The sequence below is a fragment of the Branchiostoma belcheri genome, unplaced genomic scaffold (genome assembly GCF_001625305.1).
Source record: "Branchiostoma belcheri isolate BF01 breed outbred unplaced genomic scaffold, Haploidv18h27 scaffold6, whole genome shotgun sequence".
NCBI classification, from domain to species: Eukaryota; Metazoa; Chordata; class Leptocardii; order Amphioxiformes; family Branchiostomatidae; genus Branchiostoma; species Branchiostoma belcheri.
Window position 1 is genome coordinate 6,263,304 of NW_017804242.1, and position 26,776 is coordinate 6,290,079.

The window sequence follows — 26,776 nt, forward strand, 5'->3', positions numbered from 1 at the left end:
CCCCCCCCCCAAAAAAAAAACAACATCAAGAAACAGTCATGCCTTCAAGTACCAGAGTTATCAACCCAGAATTGAGGTGTTTAAAGACTTGTATTTTCCAAGAACTATAGTAGACTGGAACTCGTTGCCACCAAACACAGTTGGGGCATCATCACTAGAAAGCTTTAAACAACTCCTGCAATCAAATGTGCAAAGATTGAGTGTAACAGGTCGTTCGGTGTGATATAGCTAGCTGCCGCCGCGCCGCGTGCTTGTGGAGCTGGTGTGTTACACCGAAGGGCGGTTATACCGGCTATACAGATACAGATACAGATAGGTCACTTACCTTAGAGGCAACCGGTGCAGTTTTAAGGCGACAATCCAAAACATATTCTGGATGAGGAAATCTGTCTGATATTGACATTTACTGCCATTTATTAGCATATTATTGTCATCTTTTTATACTTGAAGTGTTTTGAAATAAGCTGGGGAACATATCTATCATATAAGTATAGAGGGAATCCCTCTCATTTCTATATAATGTACAATCAACTACAGAATGCCACTCATCCTCAATTCTATCTATATCACAAAATTGACAAACCCTTGTAGAGGAATGCGGTTATGTCTGCCTTTTAATTTTCTATGTGGATTTTGTGTGAACTAATCCGGAGTTTTGTGAGGGCTGTTCTGTGTCGAATGTTTATTATTCTCAGGTATTCTTCCTTGTACTCGTAGTAAGTATTCTTTAGTAATATGTATGTACGAAACTTGTTATGACTTCCCTATAAACGCACATCCCGACTTCACTTACTCGAAAACAGTAAGGCTCCATGCATGCACCTGCTATTTTCACTCGGTTTATGGTTAATTTCTTCGGTTACTTTGGTGGGTTATTATTTCAAGCGCTCTACTCAACAGGGAGCAAAGCATGCATGGCGTGCCCCGGTCAGAACAGTTGACTACACACTGTGAATGCCCACTCGGAAATGTTTGTTGTACCACGCACTTGGCGTTGGCTTGTCGACATGAAAATATAGCACACAAGTGAGGGGAATTCGAAACATCGCAGGCACGGAAAACCTGACAAATAAGATGTAGAAAGAAGCTGAAACATGTCTAAGAGTGCTTTTAATACTTGTCTTTGCTCTTTAGGCCACGTTAATTTGATTGTATGGATGGCAATCTCTGGGAACCCCAAAACTAGTGCGAGCGTGCGGATATATATAAAAAAACGTTTGGCAAAAACGTTTCGCAAAAGAAGTTGCATTCATTATGAAATCTACGTGGCTATGAAGGTTGAACAAATGAATAAACACACAGAATAAACCACCTCCATGGTAACAGACTCTTATTTTCATTTTTTGCACATTTTCGTCTTTACCTTTTGAATTTATTTTAGCATTTTACGACATTTTACGAGAAAAAGTAAGACATGTCGGCAGAGTGTTTCAAGACTTGTCTTCACTCTTTATTGTCACCTTCAAGGAGGCTGTGAAGTTGTGAAAATACGTAAGCAGCAGACAGCTCGAAATTTTAAGAAAGCTTTGAGATCACAGAGTCGCAATCTTTGAAATAACTGAAATACTTTGCTTCAAAAAGAGCACGGACGGGTTTGCTGTGCAGTTCAGGGCTACAAAAATTGTTTATTTACCCTTCAATACCGATGACAACTTATTGCGTGGAACACAATAAAGGACAGGAGAATTCGGTAACATGAAAGGTCATCCAGGGTTTGAAAGAGGAAACAAGAATTCCGAGATTTCATACCTCCATGAAATATGTAGAATTTATTAATTTTTTTTTTTGGGGGGGGGGTCATCTCATCAATTATGGAAATAAGGCTGTAATTACTAGTAACAAAATCTAGTTTAATTTATGGTTTTCTAGTCTCAATACTAAAACTTTACAGACTAATGTGAACTACTATGTACATGTTCAACTTCTAGCTGGGCAGTTGTACATGTAGATGTATGAATATATGGAGCTAATATGATAATGGTTTGTCTAGTATCATAAGGAATGCGAGTATTTCTTTTCTATCTTACTGTCAAAATCTGGGAAACTTATCTCGTATATAAGTGAGAGGCTATCTATTAAAACACATCTGCACTTCGAGCCTTGGGACGTCATTTGTCTTTAAACTTGGTGATGGAAATAGCGCCACCATGCGTCCCAATCAGATAATTCATCAAATCCACCTTATGACTCATTGGAGTATACTAAAAAGAGCGTAGAATATATTTGAAGATGTATATACAGGCAGGGCTGCTACCATCCTTATAAAACTGCTGCAATCTTTCTCCTATCGTGAATTCAATTCAATTCAATTCAATTCAGTCTTTATTAAACAACTCGCAGACTTAAGTCTGAATTGTGTTGCTCATTACAATATTCGGGAAACGTTAATAAGATTACAGACAATCATCTTAAGTAAAATGCGCTTTCGTTTACAAATATAATACATTACATAACATTACAAATTAAAATATATCATAAAACACAGAAGAGAAGACGTCTGTGCCGCTGTGTCACTCAGTGTATAAGGTACTGCAGACACGACAGATAAGTGAAGTCTGAGCGCAAGTACTATATTCATTACTTGGCATTTAACAGTTCAACTAAAAAAGGAATTGGTGAGTTCTTGTGACGTGCAGACCGACAGAGTGGAACATCAAATTTATTAGCATTACGTGTACTTCTACCGGAAATGTTCTGTCTCAGCGGGGGCAACCAATCACGGAACTCAGAGTTCAGCAGGGATTCTGCAAATGCCCTACAAAGTTCACGACGTCGGTCAGCAAGGGAGCTGAGGTTCAGGGTTGTCAGTGCCATGTTATAGCTCGAATACTGTGATCCCAAGATGATTTTACAGGCCCTCGTCTGGATCCGTTCTAGAGTCTTAGATTGTTTAGTGGTCAAGGCCGGATGCCACACGGGCACTGCGTATTCCAGTAAAGGGCGCACGTACACGGTGTAGACAGACACCAGGTCGGGAACTGACACACCGAATCTTTTCAGCCTCCGTACCATGTAGAGTCTCCTATTTGAGGATTTCACCATACTGTCCACTTGCTGGTCCCATTTCAGATTGTTTTGAATCGTCAGGCCGAGAACCTTGATGCATGTAACGGTTACCAGGGTCTGTTCACTGATGATCAGAGGTTCAGGTGGGGGAGGAACCTTAGCGAAACAGATCTGTAGCACTTTGCATTTCTTCGGGTTCAAAGCCATCTTGTGGTCGCTAACCCATGTGCTCAGGTTATCAAGAGTAAGTTGGAGTGTACATGGTTGACGTATCAAGCGAACATCTGCAATGTTCATATCATCCACGTACTTCCATCGGTTAGCCACGTCACGCAGAGCTCCATCTATCAACGCCATAAAGATGACTGGTCCAAGTATAGTTCCTTGTGCTACGCCACAGCTGAGGTTGAGCCAGTCTGAGGATGCGCCCTGGTAGATCACACGCTGCCGTCGGTCAGTCATGAAGTTGCAAATCCACGGGATCACAGCCGGGCGAACACCAAGGTCAAGTAGGGATCGAATAGCAGTTGTGTGATCGACTTTGTCAAAAGCCTTAGACAGATCGGTGGTAACAAGGGTACAGATCGATTTTGACAGTGAAGTGGATTTGTACAAGAAGTCCACCAAGTTGACAAGCGCGTGTGTTGTCGATCTATGCCTCCTGCTACCAAACTGGCGGGGGTCAAGCTTTGGAGAGATGTCCTGTAGTATCCAATTAGTCACAAACCGTTCACAGAGTTTAGACAACATTGCAGTAAGGGAAATGGGCCGGAGTTCATCGATGGATGGTGAACTGTTCACAACTTCAGCTTAGCTGTGGCGACTGTTACAAGGTCTTCATTCGTTGCACTGTTATACATTTAGTAAGTCAGTCACAACAATAATTATTAAGGCTGCAAGCAAGAAGCCCTACAAAATAGTAATCATTGCTAGTTCAGACTTCATCAAACTTTTTCGACAAACTGATGAGTGAGTGAGGTAAATTTTGAGTTCTAGTTCTGTGATTGTCGTCCATTTTCCGTCACTGCATGGAGGTAAAAGTCAGGTGCCCCCCTCCCCCATTCCCGGCGTGCCTTAAGCTCGTACCGTGACATGGCACTTCCCAGCCAGTTAGACTTCATCAAACTTTTTCGACAAACTGGTATAGTGAGTGAGGCAAATGACGAGTTCTAGTTCTGTGATTGTCGTCCATTTTTCCGTCACGGTCAGGTGCCCCCCTCCATCCTTCCCGGCATGCTTAGCTCGCCCCGTGACTGACTGGCACTTCCCAGCCGAACACCCCGGGTTTCTCCAGACTGATTTATAGACCGTTAATCTCCAGGGTTAATGTCTCTGGCAGATGCTGCCTTTAAACCGGCAATAAACTCGACTTGCCGAGACCTGCCAGCCGCTTTCTGTCAAACACACGAGGCGCTTTCCCAAACTGGGGCAAAGGCGGGCTGACTTTTACCTCACTCACTTTATAGAATATCAGGTTGTCGAAAAGTGTGATGAAGTCTACATCTAGACTATTTTGTGTAGGGCTTCTTGCTTTCAGCTTTACACATAATTGATCATAATTGTTTTAACTTCCCAAAACCCACAAATTTGGGAAAAGGTGAGACATTACGTCATCCATGTTTTACAGAAGAGAAGTCAAACCCTTCAGACATAGCTCTAGTTCTAGACAGCTATACCTTCATCATGTAGATTTTAGTTATTTTATACTCTGTTTCATTGTTCTTTTAAGTTTTGTAATTTGCAATTAGCCTCCGGGCCCGAATTTGCAATAAACTTTTCTTATTGTTGTGATGGCTAATGTTCTAGGAGTGCATGTACACAGGAGCGTTTTTGCTAAAAGCTTTCAAAGAGGATAAGGCCATGTTGATTTGCTTATATATGTGGATGACATTCGCGCGCGCATGAATTTTCGGCCGTTTCCATAAAAAAGTTTTTAACCATGCTGTAAATCATACAAAACAGTTGCAAAATTAGCAAATATATACCGTATGTTGCACCAAAAATATTTGAAAACAATATCAATGTCGTAGAATGAAAATGTAAAGAAACGGATTTGAAGAGTAGATTATTTGCCATACCATACCCTTAGTCATGTGTTCAACCTTCATGACCATGAAGATTTCAGAATGAAAGCAACTTTTTTTGCCAACCTTTTTTTATTCGCACGCTCGCATCAGTTTTGGGGTTCCCAGAGGATGTCATTCATATAATCAAATCAACATGGCCTAAGTTTTTAAAAAAATAGCTAGTTTCCCTCCCTCCCACTGCCCCCCACCCCAAAGACTTCGATATGTCCCCGAATGAAACGTAAAAACACTTAAAACCAAGGTCAAATTTTTGCCATTCACAGCGTGTTTCTGTGAGATTTGATGTATATTACAGAGAAATATCGGAATGACTTGCGTTACTCGTGATATGCGAGTGCGCTGATAGAACTCGGTGTTGTTTTTAGTGGCAGACAACCAAGATGCCAAAGTGTAAGTAATATTTCACAGCGGGCTTGGCTCGCCGATCAAAAACAAAACCGGCGTCAGGAACTGTGTGACAGTCTGGTTCCTCAGAACTTGTTTGAACTTGCTCGCTACCCTCTAAGCTGAAGTATGGTGACAGAATCTTTGATATGACGAAAGCGTTCGCCTCACAGAAAGAAGAAGTATCATAGTATGTGTATCAAGTACTCTCCAAGCAGAGGGTTATTATATTTAGGCTTCGACTTGTTTCTTGACGTGTTGTGGGGTATTTTTATCGGGCTTTCTTTTCTATACTGGTATCTTCTTTGACGCTACCCTGGGTGCCAAACTAGTATCGGACCGTTAGCCGTTTTCCTTCGGCAGCCAAGAGCACTTCGCCCGCCGGTCTAAATTACCGCTACGGGGGAGTCTAGCCCGGGAGAGTTCTAGGGCCAGCCGAACTCCCCTGTCCGGCTCAACTCCCCCGTAGCGGTAATTTAGATAGGCGGGGGATTGGGCTCTTGGCTGCCGAGAGAAAACGGCTAACGGCCCGATACTAGTTTGGCACCGAGGAGGGTACTTTGACGCGAGCCAGCCGGGTGGCAAATGGAAACTGTCTGTGCAGCAACCAAAATATCTGCTTGGAGATTATGTGTCCAAGCGTACGGTAACACTCGACTGTCGACTCGGGGCTTGCTTTAGTTAATGGTGACACGGTCAGAACAGGAGCCGGGGTTGACACGAAAAGTACAGCGCTTTCTTCTTGTGACGATTGAGTACTTCGTAGGTGGAGGCTTGGAAATGGTTTTGTTTTTGTAGTTGAGAAGGTTTGAAAATGGGTCTGGAGAAGGTTTGGAAGGTGTCTTGAGAAGGTTTGGAAAGTGTCTGGAGAAGGTTTGGAAAGTGTCTGGAGAAGGTTTGGAAAGTGTCTGGAGAAGGCTAAGGATACTGCATCAAGATCGCATGACGACTTACGACTAAAGTGACCGAACTTTAGTGCCCCAAGTGTCGCTATGTAACATATTACATAAGACCACATGATTCCATTCCTACATTGGGACTTTTCCACATCTAAATCACAAAGATGTTAAACTAAGGTACTCCTAAGTGTCAAGTTAGGAACATAATGTAAGTGCAGCTTGCACTTGGTATACGAACCTGTCGTATACAACAAACAAAGAAAGTCTATTATATAAGTTTTGAATGAAGATGTGTTTTCCCGCCATTTTATCTAGAACGACGTACAAGACATCGTACCGCCAGGTGTATAAGATGGAGGCGAGCACGCGGACGTCTTACGTCTGCTGTCCGGGCTGGACTCAGAGACACAAGAGGGCAAAGGGCTGCTTACAACGTGAGTTTTATGGTACAATGGGGTAGGTGGGTGGGTACGTGTAAGTAGGTGAATGGCTGTCTGGTTGGCTGTCTGGCTGGCTAGCTGTCCGTCTGACTGGTTGACTGGCTGTCTGGTTAGCTGTCTGGCTGTTTGGCTGGCTGTCTGGTTAGCTGTCTGGCTGGATGTCTGGTTAGCTGTCTGGATGGTTGACTGGCTGTCTGGTTAGCTATCTGGCTGTCTGGCTTGTTGACTGGCTGGCTTGTTGGTTGGCTGTCTGGTTAGCTGTCTGGTTGACTGTCTGGTTAGCTGTCTGGCTGTCTGGCTTGTTGACTGGCTGGCTGGTTGGTTGACTGGCTGTCTGTCTGCTGGTTAGTTGGCTGTCTGGCTGTTTACCAGCTGGTGTGCTGTCTGTCTGCTATCTGTCTGTCTGCCTGTATGTCTCTCTGTATGTCCGTCTGAAGGACTGACTGGATAACTGACTTTCTGACTGACTTCACTGAATGGGTGTCCGTCTGGTTAGCTATTTGTTTTGTTGGCTAGCTGGCTGGCTAGCTGAAGATCTTCCAATACGGCTGTCATTAACCATGACCTGCTGCCACCTGTTACAGCTGTGTGCAGTAAGCCATGTGTCCACGGCAGGTGCATCAGACCGGACACCTGCGAGTGCAGGAGAGGGTGGTCAGGGGATGTCTGCGACACAGGTAAGGAAGAAGGCCCCTACTAGTAGTGTATTCACCATTTTCCAATTCCCAGGATGCTTTGCGCCTGGGGGTTAAAATTCCCAGGTTGCATATCGCCATGCGATCCTGTGGCCATGCAACCGGGCAACGTGAGGTCTATTTGTGTTAGATAATTACCTCTTTAGATATCGAATAATCCGTTTGCTTCACTAGTTGACACAGTTACAACAGATGTAGCCTAGTATACGTCATAAGTGTATCATTCCCATGTTGACGTGTTGTTTCTTGGCACGACAACTCCGTTGTCAGTATGCAAAAACTTATTGCGCTTGAGTGTACTGCAGCAATCCAACTTCTTAAATCAGACAGATAACAACGTACCGTGAGATGATTCGAAATCCAAGCTACCGCTGATGACCTGTTATAACCGGTCTGTTGAACGGTTATGGTTGCATTATGATGTCTTTTGTCGGCGTAAATATCAGGGGTGCCGGAGTATGTGCAATTTTACGGAATACAGTGCAATTTTACGGAATACAGTGCAATCGTATTATACTAGTAAAATTGCACTGTATTCTATATATATATAATACGATTACACTGTATTCCGTCACTGTATACTAATAACATATATAATAGTAAAATTGCACTGTATTCCGTAAAATTGCACTATATACTCTGGCACCCCTGAATATGTAGATTGCAGCTTGGATACTGAAACAGTCTCAGTCTAGGTCTGTGCGTTGGCTGCAGTTCACATGACCTCTGCGCAGCGCTATATAAAAGATGGCGTCAAAAAAGATGTCATTCAGGCAACATTACATGTATGTCTGGAATGTTAATATAATAATAAAGTATTGAATTGAAAATTGAATAGAAAATCATGATGCAACCTTGACCAACATACCAACAAAAATCGTGCATAATTCGGGATTCGCGCAGGCGCAGTACGTTCTACTGACGTGCTACATATCATTAACGGACTATTTGCTTTCCCGCATGCGCAGATGAGAACGAGTGTGACGCGGACGCACACGGGTGTGAACAGGAGTGTGTGAACAGTAAGGGGAGCTTCATTTGTACCTGCCGGGCGGGGTACAGACTTAACAGCGACGGCAAGACGTGTGCAGGTAAACGTGTATTGATATTTACATCTGTCACGCATAACGCATATCTGACTGGGTCCTTAGTAATGATGAAAGCATGGCTGTAGGCATTATCGGCATTAGGACTGAAATATGCCGCATTTGCTCGCAAATTCGCACCTGCACTGTTTCTCCTATTTCCCTGGAAGACAGCTTTTCATCATTCATTTGACCCTGAAGTCGACATCATAATCATCATCATCATCGTCATAGTCTTTCATCCTAAAGGACGCTCTGATCACTCAAAGTTCACTGTTTGTCGATGAGCGAGTGAAATATGCCGCATTTGCTTGCAAATTTGCACCTGTACTGCATCTCCTATTTCCCTGGAAGACAGCTTTTCATTTGACCCTAAAGTCGACATCATCATCATCATCATAGTCTTTCATCCCGAATGACGCTCTGTTCACTCAAAGTTCACTGTTTGTCGATGAGCGAGTGAAATATGCCGCATTTGCTCGCAAATTTGCACCTGTACTGTATCTCCTATTTCCCTGAAAGACAGCTTTTCATTTGAGCCCGAAGTCGACATATCACCTAACGATTCTAGCATTGGGGTGGAATATGCCGCATTTGCTCGCAAATTTGCACTTGTACTGTTTCTCATATTCCCCGGGAAAATAGCTATTCATTGGCGCTTAAAGTCGCCATATCACCTAACGATTCCAGCATTGGGGTGAAATATGCCGCATTTGCTTGCGAATTCGCACCTGTACTGTTTGTCGTATTTCCATGGAAGACAGCTATTCATTTGAGCCTGAAATTTGACATCATCATTATCATAGGCTTTTTCATCCTGACGGACGCTATGTTCACTCAACGTTTTTGTCGGTGAGCGAGTGAAATATGTCGCATTTGCTCGCAAATCTGCACCTGTACTGTATCTCCTATTTCCCTAGAAGACAGCTATTCAATTGAGCCTGAATTCATCATTATCATAGCCCATAGTCTTTTTCATTCGGAAGGACGCTCTGATCACTCAGGGTTCACTGTTTGTGGACTCGTCGATGAGCCAGTGAAATATGCCGCATTTGCTTGCAAATTTGCACCTGTACTGTATCTCCTATTTCCCTGAAAGACAGCTTTTCATTTGAGCCTGAAGTCGACATATCACCTAACAATTCCAACGGCACTTTAAGCCCTTGAGTGCGGCGGTGACGAAAGACATCGCGTGAGGACAACTGTGGGAAGATGCACTCCGTGCCGTACACTTGAGTAGGGCCACTTACAGCCTGTGTAAATCAGAGACAGACGGGTCTAAACTTACTTTGGAAGTGTGGACAAGATACTGCTTCTCAACTTTGTCTGTCATCTTCTGCGATAGAGTAGATCTTAATTAAGCCCTTGTCACATATTCAGAACCTTCCCCCGACCACCAACCAACCAACGAAGGTTGGCTGAAATTCGGGAGCAGTCTGGTCGGATTTAGGCCACGCCTATACGAATCGAATCATATTTGAGTTGAATTTGGGTCAAATTTGACTCCCGACCACTGATGACGTACTCCCAACCAACAGCCAAACAGTCCCCAACCAAGTCCCAACCTCCCGTCCATACCCGAATGTTTGTAACATAGCGCAGCCGAGCAGTATCAAACCTAACTTTACTTTATTTTACTTTATTACTTACTTACTGAACTTTACTTTTTGCCAAGCACTAGCAAACCACAACCAACCTACTCCCAACCTACTCCCGACCGTGTACGGTTGGGAGGAGTTCGGTAGAGCATATTCGGCTATGCGTGACAGGGGTAGCGTATCGTGACGTTGACAAATACGATAGGCTATACTGGAGATGTGGACGGTTGTCAGAACACGGTCGTACAAAGAACAAGGTCACAATCTTTCCAATCAATCTTCTTGTAGAGTTCTTTGTTCAACTTTCCTAACCAACGGTGCGTTACCAAATGACGCCAGGTTAGAAAGCCAGGACGAAAGCTGAACCAGGCATCTTCAACTTGAATTACATACTAAGCAGTGTACTAAGCTAAAAACGTTTGTGCGTACATAAAACTGTTCACCAAGGATTAACAAAATCATGTCGATTGAAGTCATCCCTGTTTTCACAAAGGAGTGACTATATGATGTCCTACGTGAAGTGAAAGCAAAGGGTCCAGTCACGTACGTTGTACGATCGTCACACGATTAATTGCAGACTGGGGGCATTCTTAGCATAGCCGTGAACGTGTCGCTCAAAAGTGTTTTAAATCCTTATTCAAGATCCTTGTCGGCTATTGCCTCTGTCACAAACCTGCGCCAGCCGATCAAAATGTTTCAAAATGTTTCAAACATCTGGGTATGGACGGGAGGATCGGCCATGGTTGGCTGGTGGTTGGCTGGTGTTCGGGAGTAAGTCTGCAGTGTTTGGGACGCGTTCGGGGGGAAAATTTGATTCAAATTTAACCCAAATTCGATTCGATTCTGGTATAGGTAGGCGAAGTCTAAATCAGGCCAAATCACTCCCGAACTTGCAGCCAACCTTGGTTGGTTGGTTGGTTGGTGGTCGGGGGAAGGTTGTGGATGTGTGACAGGCGGCTTACTGACCAGACAAGATGCATCACAGACATCCACAGCTCGTCTGTCGTCACACAAATAAATCACGGCCCAATTTTCCTGCCAAACGGCGTCTACACTAGACTACAGGAGCCGCGGGTTTGTTTTCCCCGTCCCTCCCCAAACTGTCAGTCAGGAGGTTACGAAAGACCAAAGGTACAAATTCAACAAGGCTTCATAGGGTCAGTTTTCATCGTTCAAAACCCATTTTCACCGTTCAAGACCCAATTTTCATCCTTCAAAACCCAATTTTTCATCGTTCAAACCCCAATTTTTCATCGTTCGAAACCCAGTTTTTCATCCTTCAAAATCCAATTTTTCATTCTTCAAAACCCAATTTTTCATCCTTCAAAACCCAATTTTTCATCGTTAAAAAACAATTTTTCATCGTTCAAAACCCAATTTTTCATCGTTCAAAACCCAATTATTCATCCTTCAAAACCCAATTTTTCATCGTTCAAAACCCAATTTTTCATCATTGACAACCCAAATTTTCATCATTGACAACCCAAATTTTCATCGTTCAAAACCCGATTTCTCGTCCTTCAAAAGCCAATATCTCGTCCTCCAAAACTCAATTTTTCATCGTTCAAAAGCCAATTTTTCGTCCTTCAAAACCTTATTTCTCTGTCGTCACACAAATAAATCATGGCCCAATTTTCCTGCCAGATGGCGTCTACAGGAGCCATGGGTTTGTTTTCCCCGTCCCTCCCCAAGCTGTCAGTCAGGAGATAGATTTCCGACCGACTGTTTGTTTTTCTTGTTCTCCTCTCTACAGCGACTGGTGAGGTGATCGATGCCAAGTACGAGGCGCTCATGCTGAGGGTGGAGGAACTGGAACAGGTACCGAATTTACATACCGAATTTACATTAGTCCATGTTAATTTGATTATATGGATGACATCCTCTGGGAACCCCAAAACTGATGCGAGCGTGCGAATAAAAAAGTTTTGGCAAAAAAAGGTGCTTTCATTATGAAATCTACATTTTCGTCTTTTTCGTTTGATTTTGGCATTCTACGACATTGGTATTGTTTTCTAATATTTGTTTTGCAACCTAAAAAAAACGGTATATACTTGCTCATTTTGCAACTGTTTTGTACGATTTACAGTATGGTTGAACCCTTTTATGGAAACGGCCGAAAATTCATGCGCGCGTGGATTTCATCCATATAATCAAATCAACATGGCCTCTTCGTCGGTATCCTGGTCTTGAATAGAAATTCTGGTTGACAAAATAGAAAACCTTACAAAACGTCTGAAAATCTAAAGGAAAAGTCCCAAAAATAGGTCTCTGTCTGGAGAATAAAGATCTTTCATTAAGCTTAATCAACTTTGAAATGGATTCTTTTTCATGGCCGTCAAATTGTACATATACCTCCATTTAGTTTATTTATACTTTCAACAACGTCTAGGATATAAAAGACAACATGTACAGGAACTCTCGTTTGAGAAATTCTCAGCTTAATTGATTTTGAAGTCGGAGGTTTTCGATGGTCTGATGAATTATAAATACGTTCCCTAAGTTTATTGATACTTTCAGCAAACGTCAAAAATGGAAACTTTAAAGAAACATGCAAAGGAATACTGGTTTGGAAAATTCTCTGCCTAATTGATTTTGAAGTCGGAGGTTTTCTATGGTCTGATGAATTATAAATACATCTCTTGAGTTTATCGATACTTTCAACAACGTCAAAGATGAAAAAAAATGCAACATGTACAGGAATTTTCCAAGTTCGGAAATTCTCAACCTAATTGATTTTGAAGTCGGAGGTTTTCTATGGTCTGATGAATTATAAATACATCTCTTGAGTTTATTGATACTTTCAACAACGTCGAAGATGAAAAAAAAAGATTTGCAACATGCACAGGAATTCTCGATTCGGAAATTCTCAGCTTAATTGATTTTGAAGTCGGAGGTTTTCGATGGCCTGATGAATTATAAATACATCTCTTGAGCTTATTGATACTTTCAACAACGTCAAAAATTAAAAAAAAAGATTTGCAACATGCACAGGAATTCTAGATTCGGAAATTCTCAGTGTAATTGATTTTGAAGTCGGAGGGTTTCTATGGTCTGATGAATTATAAATACATCTCTTGAGTTTATTGGTACTTTCAACAACGTCGAAGATGAAAAAAACAAAAGATTTGCAACATGCACAGGAATTCTCGATTCGGAAATTCTCAGCCTAATTGATTTTGAAGTCGGAGGGTTTCTATGGTCTGATGAATTGTAAATACATCCCCTAAGTTTATTGATACTTTCAACAACGTCAAAAATTTAAAAAAAGATTTGCAACATGCACAGGAATTCTCGATTCGGAAATTCTCAGTCGAATTGATTTTGAAGTCGGAGGGTTTCGATGGTCTGATGAATTATAAATACATATCTCTTGAGTTTATTGGTACTTTCAACAACGTCGAAAATGAAAAAAAAAAGATTTGCAACATGCACAGGAATTATCGATTCGGAAATTCTCAACCTAATTGATTTTGAAGTCGGAGATTCTCGATGGCTTGATGAATTGTAAATACATCCCGTAAGTTTATTGATACTTTCAACAACGTCGAAAATGAAAAAAAATGCAACATGTACTAGGAATTTTCCAAGTTCGGAAATTCTCAGTCTAATTGATTTTGAAGCCGGAGGTTTTCTATGGTCTGATGAATTGTAAATACATCCCGTAAGTTTATTGATACTTTCAACAACGTCAAAAATGAAAAAAAAAGATTTGCAGCATACACAGGAATTCTCGATTCGGAAATTCTGAGCCTAATTGATTTTGAAGTCGGAGGGTTTCGATGGTCTGATGAATTATAAATACATCTCTTGAGTTTATTGATACTTTCAACAACGTCGAAAATGAAAAAAAAGAACGAATTTGCAACATGCACAGGAATTCTCGATTTGGAAATTCTCAGCTTAATTGATTTTGAAGTCGGAGGTTTTCAATTGCCTGATGGATTATAAATACGTCCCTTAAGTTTATTGATACTTTCAACAACGTCGAAAATTACAAAAAAAACTATTTTTTTTGCAACATACACAGGAATTCTCGGAAATTCTCAGCCGGAGGTTTCGGATGGTTTGATGAATTGTACATACATCTCTTGAGTTTATTATTACTTTCAACAACGTCGAAAATGAAAAAAAATGCAACATGTACAGGAATTCTCCAAGTTCGGAAGTTCTTAGCTTAATTGATTTTGAAGTCGGAGGTTTTCGATGGTCTGATGAATTGTAAATACATCCTGTAAGTTTATTGGTACTTTCAACAACGTCAAAAATGAAAAAAAAAAGATTTGCAGCATAGACAGGAATTCTCGATTCGGAAATTCTGAGCCTAATTGATTTTGAAGTCGGAGGGTTTCGATGGTCTGATGAATTATAAATACATCTCTTGAGTTTATTGATACTTTCAACAACGTCGAAATTAAAAAAAAAATGCAACAAGCACAGGAATTCTCGATTCGGAAATTCTCAGCTTAATTGAGTTTGAAGTCGGAGGTTTTTGGTGGTCTGATGAATTGTAAATACATCTCTTGAGTTTATTGATACTTTCAACAACGTCGAAAATTAAAAAAAAAAAAGATTTGCAACATGTACAGCAATTCTTGATTCGGAAATTCTCAGTCTAATTGATTTTGAAGTCGGAGGTTTCGATGGTCTGATGAATTGTAAATACATCTTTTGAGTTTATTGATACTTTCAACAACGTCGAAAATAAAAAAAAAAGAAAATTTGCAACATGCACAGGAATTTTCGATTCGGAAATTCTCATCTTAATTGATTTTGAAGTCGTAGGTTTCGATGGTCTGATGAATTGTAAATACATCTCTTGAGTTTATTGATACTTTCAACAACGTCGAAAATGAAAAAAAGAAGATTTGCAACATGCACAGGAACTCTCGATTCGGAACTTCTCAGTCTAATTAATTTGGAAGTCGGGGGTTTTCGGTGGTCTGATGAATTGTAAATACATCTCTTGAGTTTATTGGTACTTTCAACAACGTCGAAGATGAAAAAAATGCAACATGCACAGGAATTTTCGATTCGGAAATTCTCAGCTTAATTGATTTTGAAGTCGGGGGTTTTCTATGGTCTGATGAATTATAAATACATCTCTTGAGTTTATTGATACTTTCAACAACGTCGAAAATGAAAAAAAAAAGATTTGCAACATGCACAGGAATTCTCGTTTTGGAACTTCTCAGTCTAATTGATTTTGAAGTCGGGGGTTTTAGATGGTCTGATGAATTGTAAATACATCTCTTTAGTTTATTGATACTTTCAACAACGTCAAAAATGAAAAAAAAATTGCAACATGCACAGGAATTCTCGATTCGGAAATTCTCAACCTAATTAATTTTGAAGTCGGGGGTTTTCGATGGTCTGATGAATTATAAATACATATCTCTTGAGTTTATTGATACTTTCAACGTCGAAAATGAAAAAAAAGCAACATGTACAGGAATTTTCCAAGTTCGGAAGTTTTTAGCTTAATTGATTTTGAAGTCGGAGGTTTCAAATGGTCTGATGAATTGTAAATACATCCTACACGTTTATTGATACTTTCAACAACGTCGAAAATTATAACAAAAATTGCAACATGCACAGGAATTTTTCATTCGGAAGTTCTTAGCTTAATTGATTTTGAAGTCGGAGGTTTCCGATGACCTGATGGATTGTAAATACACCCCCTAAGTTTATTGATACTTTCAACAACGTCGAAAATTAAAAAAAATGATTTGCAACATGTACAGGAATTCTCGATTCGGAAATTCTCAGTCTAATTGATTTTGAAGTCGGGGGTTTTCTATGGTCTGATGAATTATAAATACATCTCTTGAGTTTATTGATACCTTCAACAACGTCGAAGATGAAAAAAACAAAAGATTTGCAACATGTACAGGAATTCTCGAATTCTCAGTCTAATTGATTTCTCAGTCTAATTGATTTTGAAGTCGGGGGTTTTCGATGGTCTGATGAATTGTAAATACATCCCCTAAGTTTATTGATAAAGGAAAAACTTTAAGGAAACATACAAAGAAGTTCCCTTTTCGAAAATTCTCAGCCTAATTGATTTTGAAGTCGGTGGTTTTCAATGGACTGATGAATTGTACATACCCCCATACAAGTTTATTGATACTTTCAGCTTTGTTGAAAATGATAACAAACAACTTTCTTAACTTAGTTCGTAGGTGGTCGGATGTTAAACCCATCCCAGAAGGAAAAGATAATAAAATTCCGTCGAAAAAAACACGTATATTAAGACAGGTTGATCCTTAGTGATACAAATAAGTGTCGGCACTTCAAAGAGACAATATGGCGGATTGTCAACATGGCGGAGGTCGCGAATCGGCGGACGTGAGAATAACGAGCCAGGTTCTGTTTCCAGTAGCAAATCTAAGATGGCGACGAGCGACGAAGAAAGCCGACATGAAAGTCGGAAGGCCGAGAGGACACCGAGGGTTAATCCTAGTTAAGCAGGGATCAGCTGCTGGTTAATCCGCAGGGTTGTTTGGACAGATGGCTTTGTTGAAACTTGCGTTGGACAGAAACACTGTTGAAGGCTATGTCCATGTTCTTCCATCACACACGACTAAAACTGTTCGACCATGTCGACAAGGACACAGGAAATTATTTTTAAATTAAATGGAAACTGGAACAGATAAACTGGAAAGGGTACAGAACCAAGATTCTGCACCAACAACTATGAAAGGGGTGCTAGTGTAACGTTCAAAATAAAAGAAACCTACAGTGGGGGTCGCTGTCCAGACATGCATGATGTACAAAATGACTAATAAACCGTTGGACCAGTATTCTTTATCTAATGCCAGCCCAGAAAAGACCAACAGTCATGCCTTAAAATATCAGAGTTGTCAACCAAGAATTGAGGTCAACAGTTCAAAAACTCGTATTGTCCAAGTACTACTAGTCGTAGAGCGGAACGAGTACTCGTTTCGATCAAGTACGTATACAGTTGGGCATCATCACTAGAAAGCTTTTAACAACCCCTGCAATTTTTAACAACCCCAAAAGAGGAGCAAGGGGCCAGTTCTGGCCTAATCATTTAGGCAGTAGGCAGGCAATTTTTTATGCGAAGGTTGGGTGTAACAGGTCGTTAGGTGTTATATAGCCAGCTGCCGCCGCGCCGCGTGTCTGCGAAGCTGGTGTGTTACGCAAAGGGCAACGACAGTCTAACTTCAGGAATTAAATGGTTTCATTGATTTCACAAGCACGATTATAAAAGCACCCCATACAATAGGTTGAATTACGTGTGCACACAACGCATAGCATAGTGTTTGTAAAATCATATAATTTGCTGCAACTTATAAAACACTTGATTTATAAAGAAGAAATATGATGATATGACTATCATGAGCCACCGAGTAAGGAAAAGCCTCCTTGCACTAAAAGAATAGATGGTGTCTTAATTTGTGTTTCATCAAGGAGATTAAAGACTTGGTTTCATGGACTTACATGCATCTAATATTTTCCAGTAGCTTTACTGACATCTTCATCCTCTGATCTGTACCTGTATATCCGGAATAACCGCCCTTCGGCGTATACGACGTATGCGACCGGGCATTTAAAGATGACAGAAAGTATTCGAAGATTTTAGATGAGTATAAAATTGAGTTCTTCATTGCAATTTCATGCCCGATTGTTAATTGCAAACTGGCAAGGGCAATGAGCGAGTACAGAATATATTGAAGAATGGTATAAAACCAGGTGCTAACATAAAGTTCCACTACGACTAATCTAAGGTTCTATCTCTACTTAAAACTAATAAAGTAGTAAAGACACAGCATTGGTTTCGTCGACTTCTTCAAGTTTATTTCCCAGTTACTTGCGGTCAACGGTGACAAGCAAAACGTCCGCTTCTGCCAAACAGTGATTAATTTGTTGCTCCGTTGGAGGGTGAAATTCACACTCACCGCGGGCAGAGGTTGTTTATGGGGGGTCATGCGGTATAAAGTTTTTGCCAAGTCGGTTAAACGCTGCTGACACATTCCTGACAAGGTCTTCGGTGACGGTTGTTTTGTATTTTCACCACATGTCAGTCTTTCAAATGTTTGGGAATCGACTGTGTTTCTCTGATGTGATGGTGTGCATGTGTTTTACTATGGGAAAGGGCATACGAGGATAGAACCCTACTTCATCCAGAACCATGCTCAGCTGGCATGTTCCTGGATTGTCGGGCAAACCTACGTTCTGGAATACGGAGAGACAATCCAGAACCGTTGCAATAAGACGGTTCTTGGTTGTAGAAAGCTTATCCTTGGTTGTATGAAGACAGTTCTTGGTTGTAGAAAGCTGGTTCTTGGTTGTAGAAAGCTGGTTTTTGATTGTAGAAAGCTGGTTCTTGGTTGTATGAAGACAGTTCTTGGTTGTAGGAAGCTGGTTCTTGGTTGTAGAAAACTGGTTCTTGGTTGTAGAAAGCTGGTTTTTAGTTGTAGAAAGCTGGTTCTTGGTTTTAGGAAACTGGTTCTTGGTTCTAGGAAACTTGCTCTGGAATGCTGTTTGTTTCGTTGTAGGAAGCTAGTTTTTGGTTCTTAGGTCTACAAGCTTGGTTCTCACTAGGAATCAGGATGAGCGTTGTCCAAAACATACTCTTCTGTAAACCATGGAAGACGTAATGTCCCACCTTTTCCAAAATTTGTGGGTTTGGGGAAGTTGAAAGAAGAATAGTTTGTTCTCTGTCTGTAAGTTTAGAGAAATTGGGATAAATTGTAGAGGGAAGCTAGTTTTTGGTTATTGGAACTCGGTTCTTAGGTCTACAAGCTTGGTTCTCACTTCTAGGAATCAGGATAAGCGTTGTCCAAAACATACGGAGTCAGATGACAGATAAACCATGATAGATGGAAAGCACTTGCCTTTTCTTTAGACTCGCGCCAAGTTCAACGTCGTTTGCGGTTTGACGTCTCGCCAAATCGGCTGCCTGCGTTCCTGTTTGCTTAAACTTCAGCTCTTAAAATCTGAAGAGTTAGGGTCGGCTGTCTTTCATGCAGCATGACAGGAAGGGCGCTACAGGATGATGCAAGAAAAGAAACGAAACGGAAACAGCACTAGACAAGAAAGTTCCACACATAGCCGAATATGGCCCCAAAAACACAGAAACAAAACACTTCTAGTTTATCTGTCCTGCTTTGCTTTCCTTCTCTTTTGGGATGGGAGGTTTGACTATCCGTAGTTTTTCAAACGTCTTGTAAACGCATTTTTTCCATTGTAAAAGTGGCTCCGATAGTGTAAGTTGTACCTAACTTGAGTTCGCAGTTACTTCGTCCATGTTCTTTTACTTGTATTCATCACTGTGCTTCTGAATAATAATAAAAAAAAAAACACATTGCCGTACACGTGGCCAATCATGGTTAGGAGTAGGTCGGGAGCAAGGTCGGCTGGTGTTCTTCAAGGTCGGCTACAATTCGGCTGCGCCAACCGAATGTTTTCAGCTGTTTCGGCCATGGTTGGCTGGTGGTTGGCAGGTGGATGGCAGGTGGTTGGCTGGTGGTTAGCTGGTGGTAGTCTCGTGGTAGGCAGTTGGTTGTCTGGTGGTTGGCAGTTGGTTGGCTGGTGGTTGACAGGTGGTTGGCTGGTGGTTGGCTGGTGGCCGTTACTACATCCAATTTTCGATCCCGTTTTGTGAAACGAGACAGCGTTGAAACAATACAACAGTCACTGTGTTTTTGATAGAATTTTATCCAACCAATATAGATCTACTTTTTTCAAAAGGCTTTTCTTGTTGAGTAAAGAGACTCTTTTTACACAACCAGGTCTTTTATTCAGCCGACGTTTCGGTGACCGTCTGTCACCTTCCTCAGGGCAATTCTGACTGGTTCACATTGCACTGCAGCACAGTTGTCGCTGCTACAGATGCATTCCCATTTACATATCTACATATATGCGTGATTGTATCTAGAATGCGTTCCTAAACGTGCGGAAGTTGGATCTGGACCTGTTCAAGAAAGTGTGCACACTTTTTAAAAGTCTTTCCTTGTTTCCTAGTCTATGAAGAGGATGACAAAGATGGTTGCAGACCGGCCTAACGACGGAGTGTTGCCGACCCTCCCGCCACAGATAGACAGGATCGGTTCTCTCAGTGAACAGATCTCCATACTGGAGGAGAGATTAGACGACTGTAAGTCTGTCTTCTGTTTTTCTTGTTTGTTTGTTTGTTTGTTTGTTTGTTTAAAAGTTAATGAAAACTTTTGGTCCAACACAAAAAGTCCTCTTACCTAGAGTCGAAAGACCAGTCACTCTGGTCTTGCTCAGTAGACTGACCCAGTGAGACTTGTCACGTGGCTTCTTTGAAGTGTGACGTCAACCACCCTTCACTTAACCGCGACGGAGGCCGACATCGTCTACCAGATACCTATGACCCAGTGTTGACGTCACACTTCAAAGAAGCCACGTGACAAGCTTCACTGGGTCAGTCTACTGAGGAAGACCAGAGTGACTAGTCGAAAGCTCTAGGTAAGAGAATTTTTTGTGTTGGACCAAAATTTTTAACTTCAAAACATGTAACTACCAACACAGATGAACTTTCATGATTGTTTGTTTGTTTGAACAATTCTTTATTCATAAGTAGCTCAAATCTGTTCCTTTCTTTCTCTATCTCCTATAGGTACCTGTCGGGGTGACAGGGATTTGGACTACTACAAAAAATGAAGAGCCCCCCTCCCCAATAGCTGTGACAACAGTCTCTATCCAAGCAATACATGCCGTTACATGGAGGACCGTAGCAGCGTACATGTACACAGAAACAAAATGAGATTTCCAAAATGGAAAATGTAAAATTCCATTTGCTGTCAATATATATATATCTATCTTCGTCAGATATATTTGATCAAAACAAGGACATTATACTGAAAAGTACAGGTATGCTGTGCAACAAAAGTACTTTGTGTGTTCCAACCTATATCAAAAGCGTTGACTTCTATCTGTATTTAGACATCTATTTTTCAAAACGCCTTGAATGTGCTGAAAAGTAACGGTTTCTATGGTAAGATCTCTCAAAATCTGTACTGCATGTAAAGGCATTTCAGTGTATGTAAAGGGTTCTTCTCACAGCTCGTAAAAATGTATAAAAGCTGTGGTGGTGACAGTGGTTCCCTGCCGTCTGAATCTTGTAAAACACACGATAGGTTGAAGATGACGACCACGTGCTAATCCTGCCCCCTACCGGTTAGTTCATGTACTACAACACTTCTTGACTACAATGTATAGTACAATGTAGTATGAACACCAATTTTAGCCTTTATAAGTTATCAAGATGCTTTACATAATCTTGGTTGTACTGCAATGATTTTAGGCCTTTAGAAATTTTGAAAACTTGTAAAATAAGACAATATCTGAAGACATCGACACATCAACAGCCATAAAGTCCCATAATTGTTCTTCTGATCTTCTATTATAAACATTAATAAACAAGACTTCACTCAGTATCACAATATTGAATTTACCTTCAATATGTTCACAATTTTTGGGACATATCTGTACATCATTATTATATTTCATTGTAAGATCATTTAATAATTTGAATAAGGCTGGTTCTTGTAGCTATGAATGATAAGAACATTTTAAAACAGGCCTTTACAATTTTTGAATGAAGATTTTACGTTGTAATGTTACATAGAGACAGTTATCGAATATAAATTTACTGTCTAGTCGTTGCTCGTTATCATGTTGAAGTTTTGCTGATGTTTACTTGAATGTTCTTTTTCCATTCACCTGATTGGTCAGCCATACTGATTAGATTACATGGATGACATACGATACTTTGCGTTCATTATTATGAAATATACGTGGCCAAGAAGGTTAAACAAATGACTGAACACACAGCATGGTATAAAAACACTAAATTTTTTCATTTTTCAAATCTTCTTCAACAATGTTGAATGGTCTAAAACAATTAGCCGTTCAACCAATGAGAGAGTGGCAATTATCAGTTCGACCAATGAGAGATATTTGGATTAGTATCATAATGTTATGACGAAAGTGGGCGGGGCTATGGGATTAAAACAAGATAGTGTGGCCTCATGGCATTTCAGAATATGTACCAATACATGTACATGCATTTATGTTATTGTAAACAGGCATCAAAATTTCAGCCTTGTATGTCACGTACTGTATCGGTGTAAGAACAACGATCCAGTAATAGAATACTACTAGTTGATGATAGTTGCAAGTCTTTGTTATAGGAAAATTGAATTAAAGGCAATAAAAAAAGTCAACTACAAGTATAAAGAGTATGGTTTTCTGTCACTGCAAAACAAATATGTCAGATTGTGGATCAGTGGGGCAGGGGTTCGAATCCCGACTACATCCAACTACATGTATCCCTACATGTAGTTGAGGGGCTTCATATGCACATACTGATATAACATCCTTGCATGAAATTATATATGTACACAAGAGATGACAAACACACATTGTTGTGTAAAGTGACTTTTTTTTATAATTTAAAAATATATTGCAGGATTGTTTGGTCCTACCATCTGACAGTACATAATTAGAATGCAAAAGCACCAACCTTCCTGATTGGTGGGTCTTATCGGACTCTACGATTGGCTAGTCTGTTAATTAGGCCCCTTTCTACTTTGCGGCGATCACCGAAAAAAACAAAATTGGATTTTGATGACCTTATACTCATTTTTTAATGGAAATATGATGCATGATGCCAAAGTATTATCCAAATGACAAGAAAATGCACAAAACGTTTAAAATATTGGATTTTGTCTTTGAAATTTGTTTACTGATCTTTCAAATATTTTTTGCTTCCTCACTGATCGCAGCTTCTCTTAGAAAGAGGTGTTACACTTTGTTGCAATTGATGGCCACTACATGAAAGTATGCTCTGTAATATCTTGAAAGCCCTTTTCTCTAATTTGCTATACAATATCCACTGCTATTTTTTTTTACTCCGGGAAACCAGTATTTCTTCATTCACCCTGGCTAAGAAACATTGGTATAATACAATACACCGGAAGCACATTACTTTTAGCATCATAACAAAGTGTGTAACCTATGTATGGCCACAGCAAGTAAATTTTATGGATGACATACTCCAAATCTAATGCGAGCGGGCAAAAAAACAAGGCGGGCCTAAAAAAACAAGGTTCCTACAATTTAAAATTTTGACTCAATCATTGTGCAAATGGTTTTGATTCAGTGGGAACATCACATAATTATACACAGCCAGCATCACATATCACTGCATCAAAGTAAGAAACAAAACATTAAATCAGAGCCTTTTCTTGTCTCCTCTCTTAATGACCTGTGCTTAGCTTGTTAGAGCACAAACGTACAATGAAGGTCTTTCATTCATTCAATTCTTAATAGTTTTCTACCATCCACCTTCTGGCATGACAACAGACATCTTTGCCCATTTTCGGCATGTTGACCACTGTCAGAGGGTAACAAAATTTCTTGTTTTTTTTCCAAAATCAGGCAAAAATTAATGCACGCTCTGATGTCATCCATAACAATTACTTGCTGTGGCCTAATGGACTCTTATATAAGACAATGGAAAGAATCACTAAATTTGTGACTAACATACAGTATTCCTGTGGACAATCGTCAAAGCTTTTGTAATACATACAATGTATGTACTACAATGTAATTTTGCCAAATAACCATTTCTAAAGTTCATGTGGTCACAAATTCTCTATATGAATCTGTATCAATATGATACATGTCGCATAAAGTAATCAGACAATTCATCCACAAAATTTAACGTAAATTATACATGTAGATTATACTTTGCTATGAATCACCAACTGAAAATGATTCAGAATGTTTCACATTTCCAGATGATAATTTGTACATGTACATGATCAAGCAACAAAAATTATCTTGCAAATGTAACAGTTCTAAAAGTGGATGTTATGTCACAAATGACAATCCATACTCTGGTGCACCAAGCATACTAACCCAAAAATCCTTCTACAAATTATTGCTTAGCATTCTATCAAATTACTGGGCCATTTTTTCTGATGATGACAGTAGCTTTTGCTATAAATCATAATCATAAGCATAAACCACATCAAAAATTAAATATGTTTTAGCACCTTTTATGCATCTGTGCTTGGTTCGGTTAAACATTATAATCTTAATTTTAATCATTACATCTTCCAACCATTTGCAACTTGCTACATTTTTGGTTTCCCTAAAAGAGTCAAAAGTAAAAAGCTTGGCTACTTTAATTGCATGATTAAACTTAAAAAAACAATTTGCAAAATACCAAGCTTAGGCCAGAAACAAAAATGTCACTGATGTTCAGTGTCTCGTATACTGCAGTCTTCAATATGCTTATAAAATCTCAACTGTGGTATACATAACAATGTCCCAAAATCAAGGACAAATTTAAATGAAAGTGTTAACACATCTCAGTACAGAGATGTTGGTAAACTTGCAGATTAAACAAGAATTACCAATACTTAACGCTCACACCTTCCTTTGAATAGGATGAACATTTTAAGAGACCTGGAGAGGCAAACAGTAAAAGAAGCATATTGACAAGTTACCAAGTTTTTTTCACCTCTTCCTGGGCATAATTACAAGATTCTCCATGCATGGGGTAAGAAAGTTCTGCAAGGGACAAAACAACGATAACACCACCAAGAAGTCTGGACCAAAAACCAACTCCACAAATAATCAAATAATTAGTGTGAAATTATTTAGGTACAGTACCGGTACTTCGGGATTATGTATTTTGGACCTGTACCTGATCAATTTTTCCGGTACAGAACCGGTACTGTGTACCGGTACACAGCTCTAATTTGCATGCACATAGCATAATTACAGAAAATGTACAGGTACAGTACAGATCTCTATTAACGTTCCTTCATTTACGTTTTACACCCGGTTTTAACCCATAATTTATTTTTTTGTGTGCAAAAGTAATGTTAGTTTTGTTTAACTCACAATTGCAAGTAAAAGTAGTGTAACATGTGGTTGAAACTTGTGCAAAAGTTGTATAAATTACGCAGAAATTTTGACTGAAAAAGTCGCGTAACACGCAGTAACAACTCGTGCAAAAGCCTTATAAACCGCATGCATATTTATTTGGATTTTTTGGAACAGAGTCGTGTTCTATTTGGGTCACCCGAGGTCAATTGCGGGTGATTATTGGGTTGTTTAATGTATGGATTGGGATGAATAATGACCTGTTTTGACTCTATTTGAGACATTAGGGCGTCATAATCCATGTGGAATGGAGCCTTCTGATTGGTCAACGTCATCCGGCTATATGATAATTAGCTGCAATCACGAGAGGCTATCTATAACACATAACCACACATGATTATATGAACATCTACGTGCATTTTACACCAGAGAGGAAGACGATTTACACTGCTTTTGGTTGCCTTTTGCACAACGTGATTTGCATGCGTGTATACAGAAAGTTATTCGAGATCTGTAGTGTACAAATCCAACCTTTTTCAACTCAAACCAAAATAGCAATGTACAAGTAATCACGCCTGCTAACATGTTCACTTCAGTAACACTGGTTTGTAATGATGACTTCATATTTCCCTAACCTCTGACCTTAAAACCTCTCCTTAAAACTCACTAAAGGACCTAAAAGAAACAAAAAAAGGGCTGAATTAATTTGCTTGTTTTCCTCAATTCTTACACTGCAACTGATTTTTAGCTAATGTTTTAATCTGTGATTAAAGAATCATTCAAAGGACCTACAATGTAGCGAGCTAAATACAGCCTAACCGAGGTGAGAATAGCCTGGTAACCATACCATGGCTGGCCGGTCCCTATACGGTCCTGGTAGTGTTTTCCGCAAACCCAGGCCTACTTGTGCAAGCCGGGAAATTTTTACGGGCTCAATTTCAAATACTTTATTCTACAGGGCAACAGTAATTAGAAAGGTCGGTTACCACGCTACAAATGTACAGACTTAAAGCTTACCGTATGAAAACAATTCAATATTGTTATATGTACACAAGCATGTGTAAATGACTGCGATTTAAAAGAGTCAACTTCAAGAAATAAAGTTTTAACTGTTGTGAATATGTCAAAGTAGAGACTGAATTGATAGAATCAGCGAATCTGGCATATTGCAATCTCTACCCTGCACCACATGCATGTCCTATCAGCAGCAAACCAGCATTCTACATGTAACTGCATTCAAGTTAACAATATACATGTACATACAACTGTAATAACAGCAAATAGTGAAGAATTTTTTCCTGTCATTTTTTTTGCAAAAATGCGTTTTATAAATATTACTGCAGGTCATTACATTTGTAGTTCATCTTTTTTTTCCTGCGAAGAGATTGACGTACTTTGTGCCTACTTTGCCCCCCTCCCACTCTTGTTCATCATCACAAGCTAAAAGATTCGGCTACTAAAGTGCAAAAAGCTTCCCTGACAAATTAGTTCCACACATTCTATCTGTGCTCTCTAGACCTTGTTCCAGACAAGACACTTTTTGTTGTTTTTGACACGGTCTTTATACCACTAACAACAGTACCAGACTCCAATACGGGTTGTTGAAAAATATGGAACAGTAGAAATTGTCCAAATAGACTGAATTAAAGGTAGTGTTCCTACCAGCCTGGAATTTTATCTATGATCTCAATTT

The 26,776-nt window shown here is 39.9% G+C and overlaps 1 protein-coding gene across 1 annotated transcript in view; it reads left to right on the top strand.

Moving 5' to 3' along the window:
- Positions 1-21,560, top strand: part of LOC109482676 (epidermal growth factor-like protein 7) — a 51,341-nt gene extending 29,781 nt beyond the window's left edge. Inside the window, exons 3-8 of the mRNA XM_019785502.1 lie at positions 6,692-6,810; positions 7,401-7,493; positions 8,480-8,602; positions 11,948-12,012; positions 20,182-20,314; positions 20,801-21,560. Coding sequence (XP_019641061.1) covers positions 6,692-6,810; positions 7,401-7,493; positions 8,480-8,602; positions 11,948-12,012; positions 20,182-20,314; positions 20,801-20,844 — 577 coding nt within the window. The 3' untranslated portion in view covers positions 20,845-21,560. The remainder of the gene's footprint in view (positions 1-6,691; positions 6,811-7,400; positions 7,494-8,479; positions 8,603-11,947; positions 12,013-20,181; positions 20,315-20,800) is intronic.
- Positions 21,561-26,776: the final 5,216 nt, after the last annotated feature.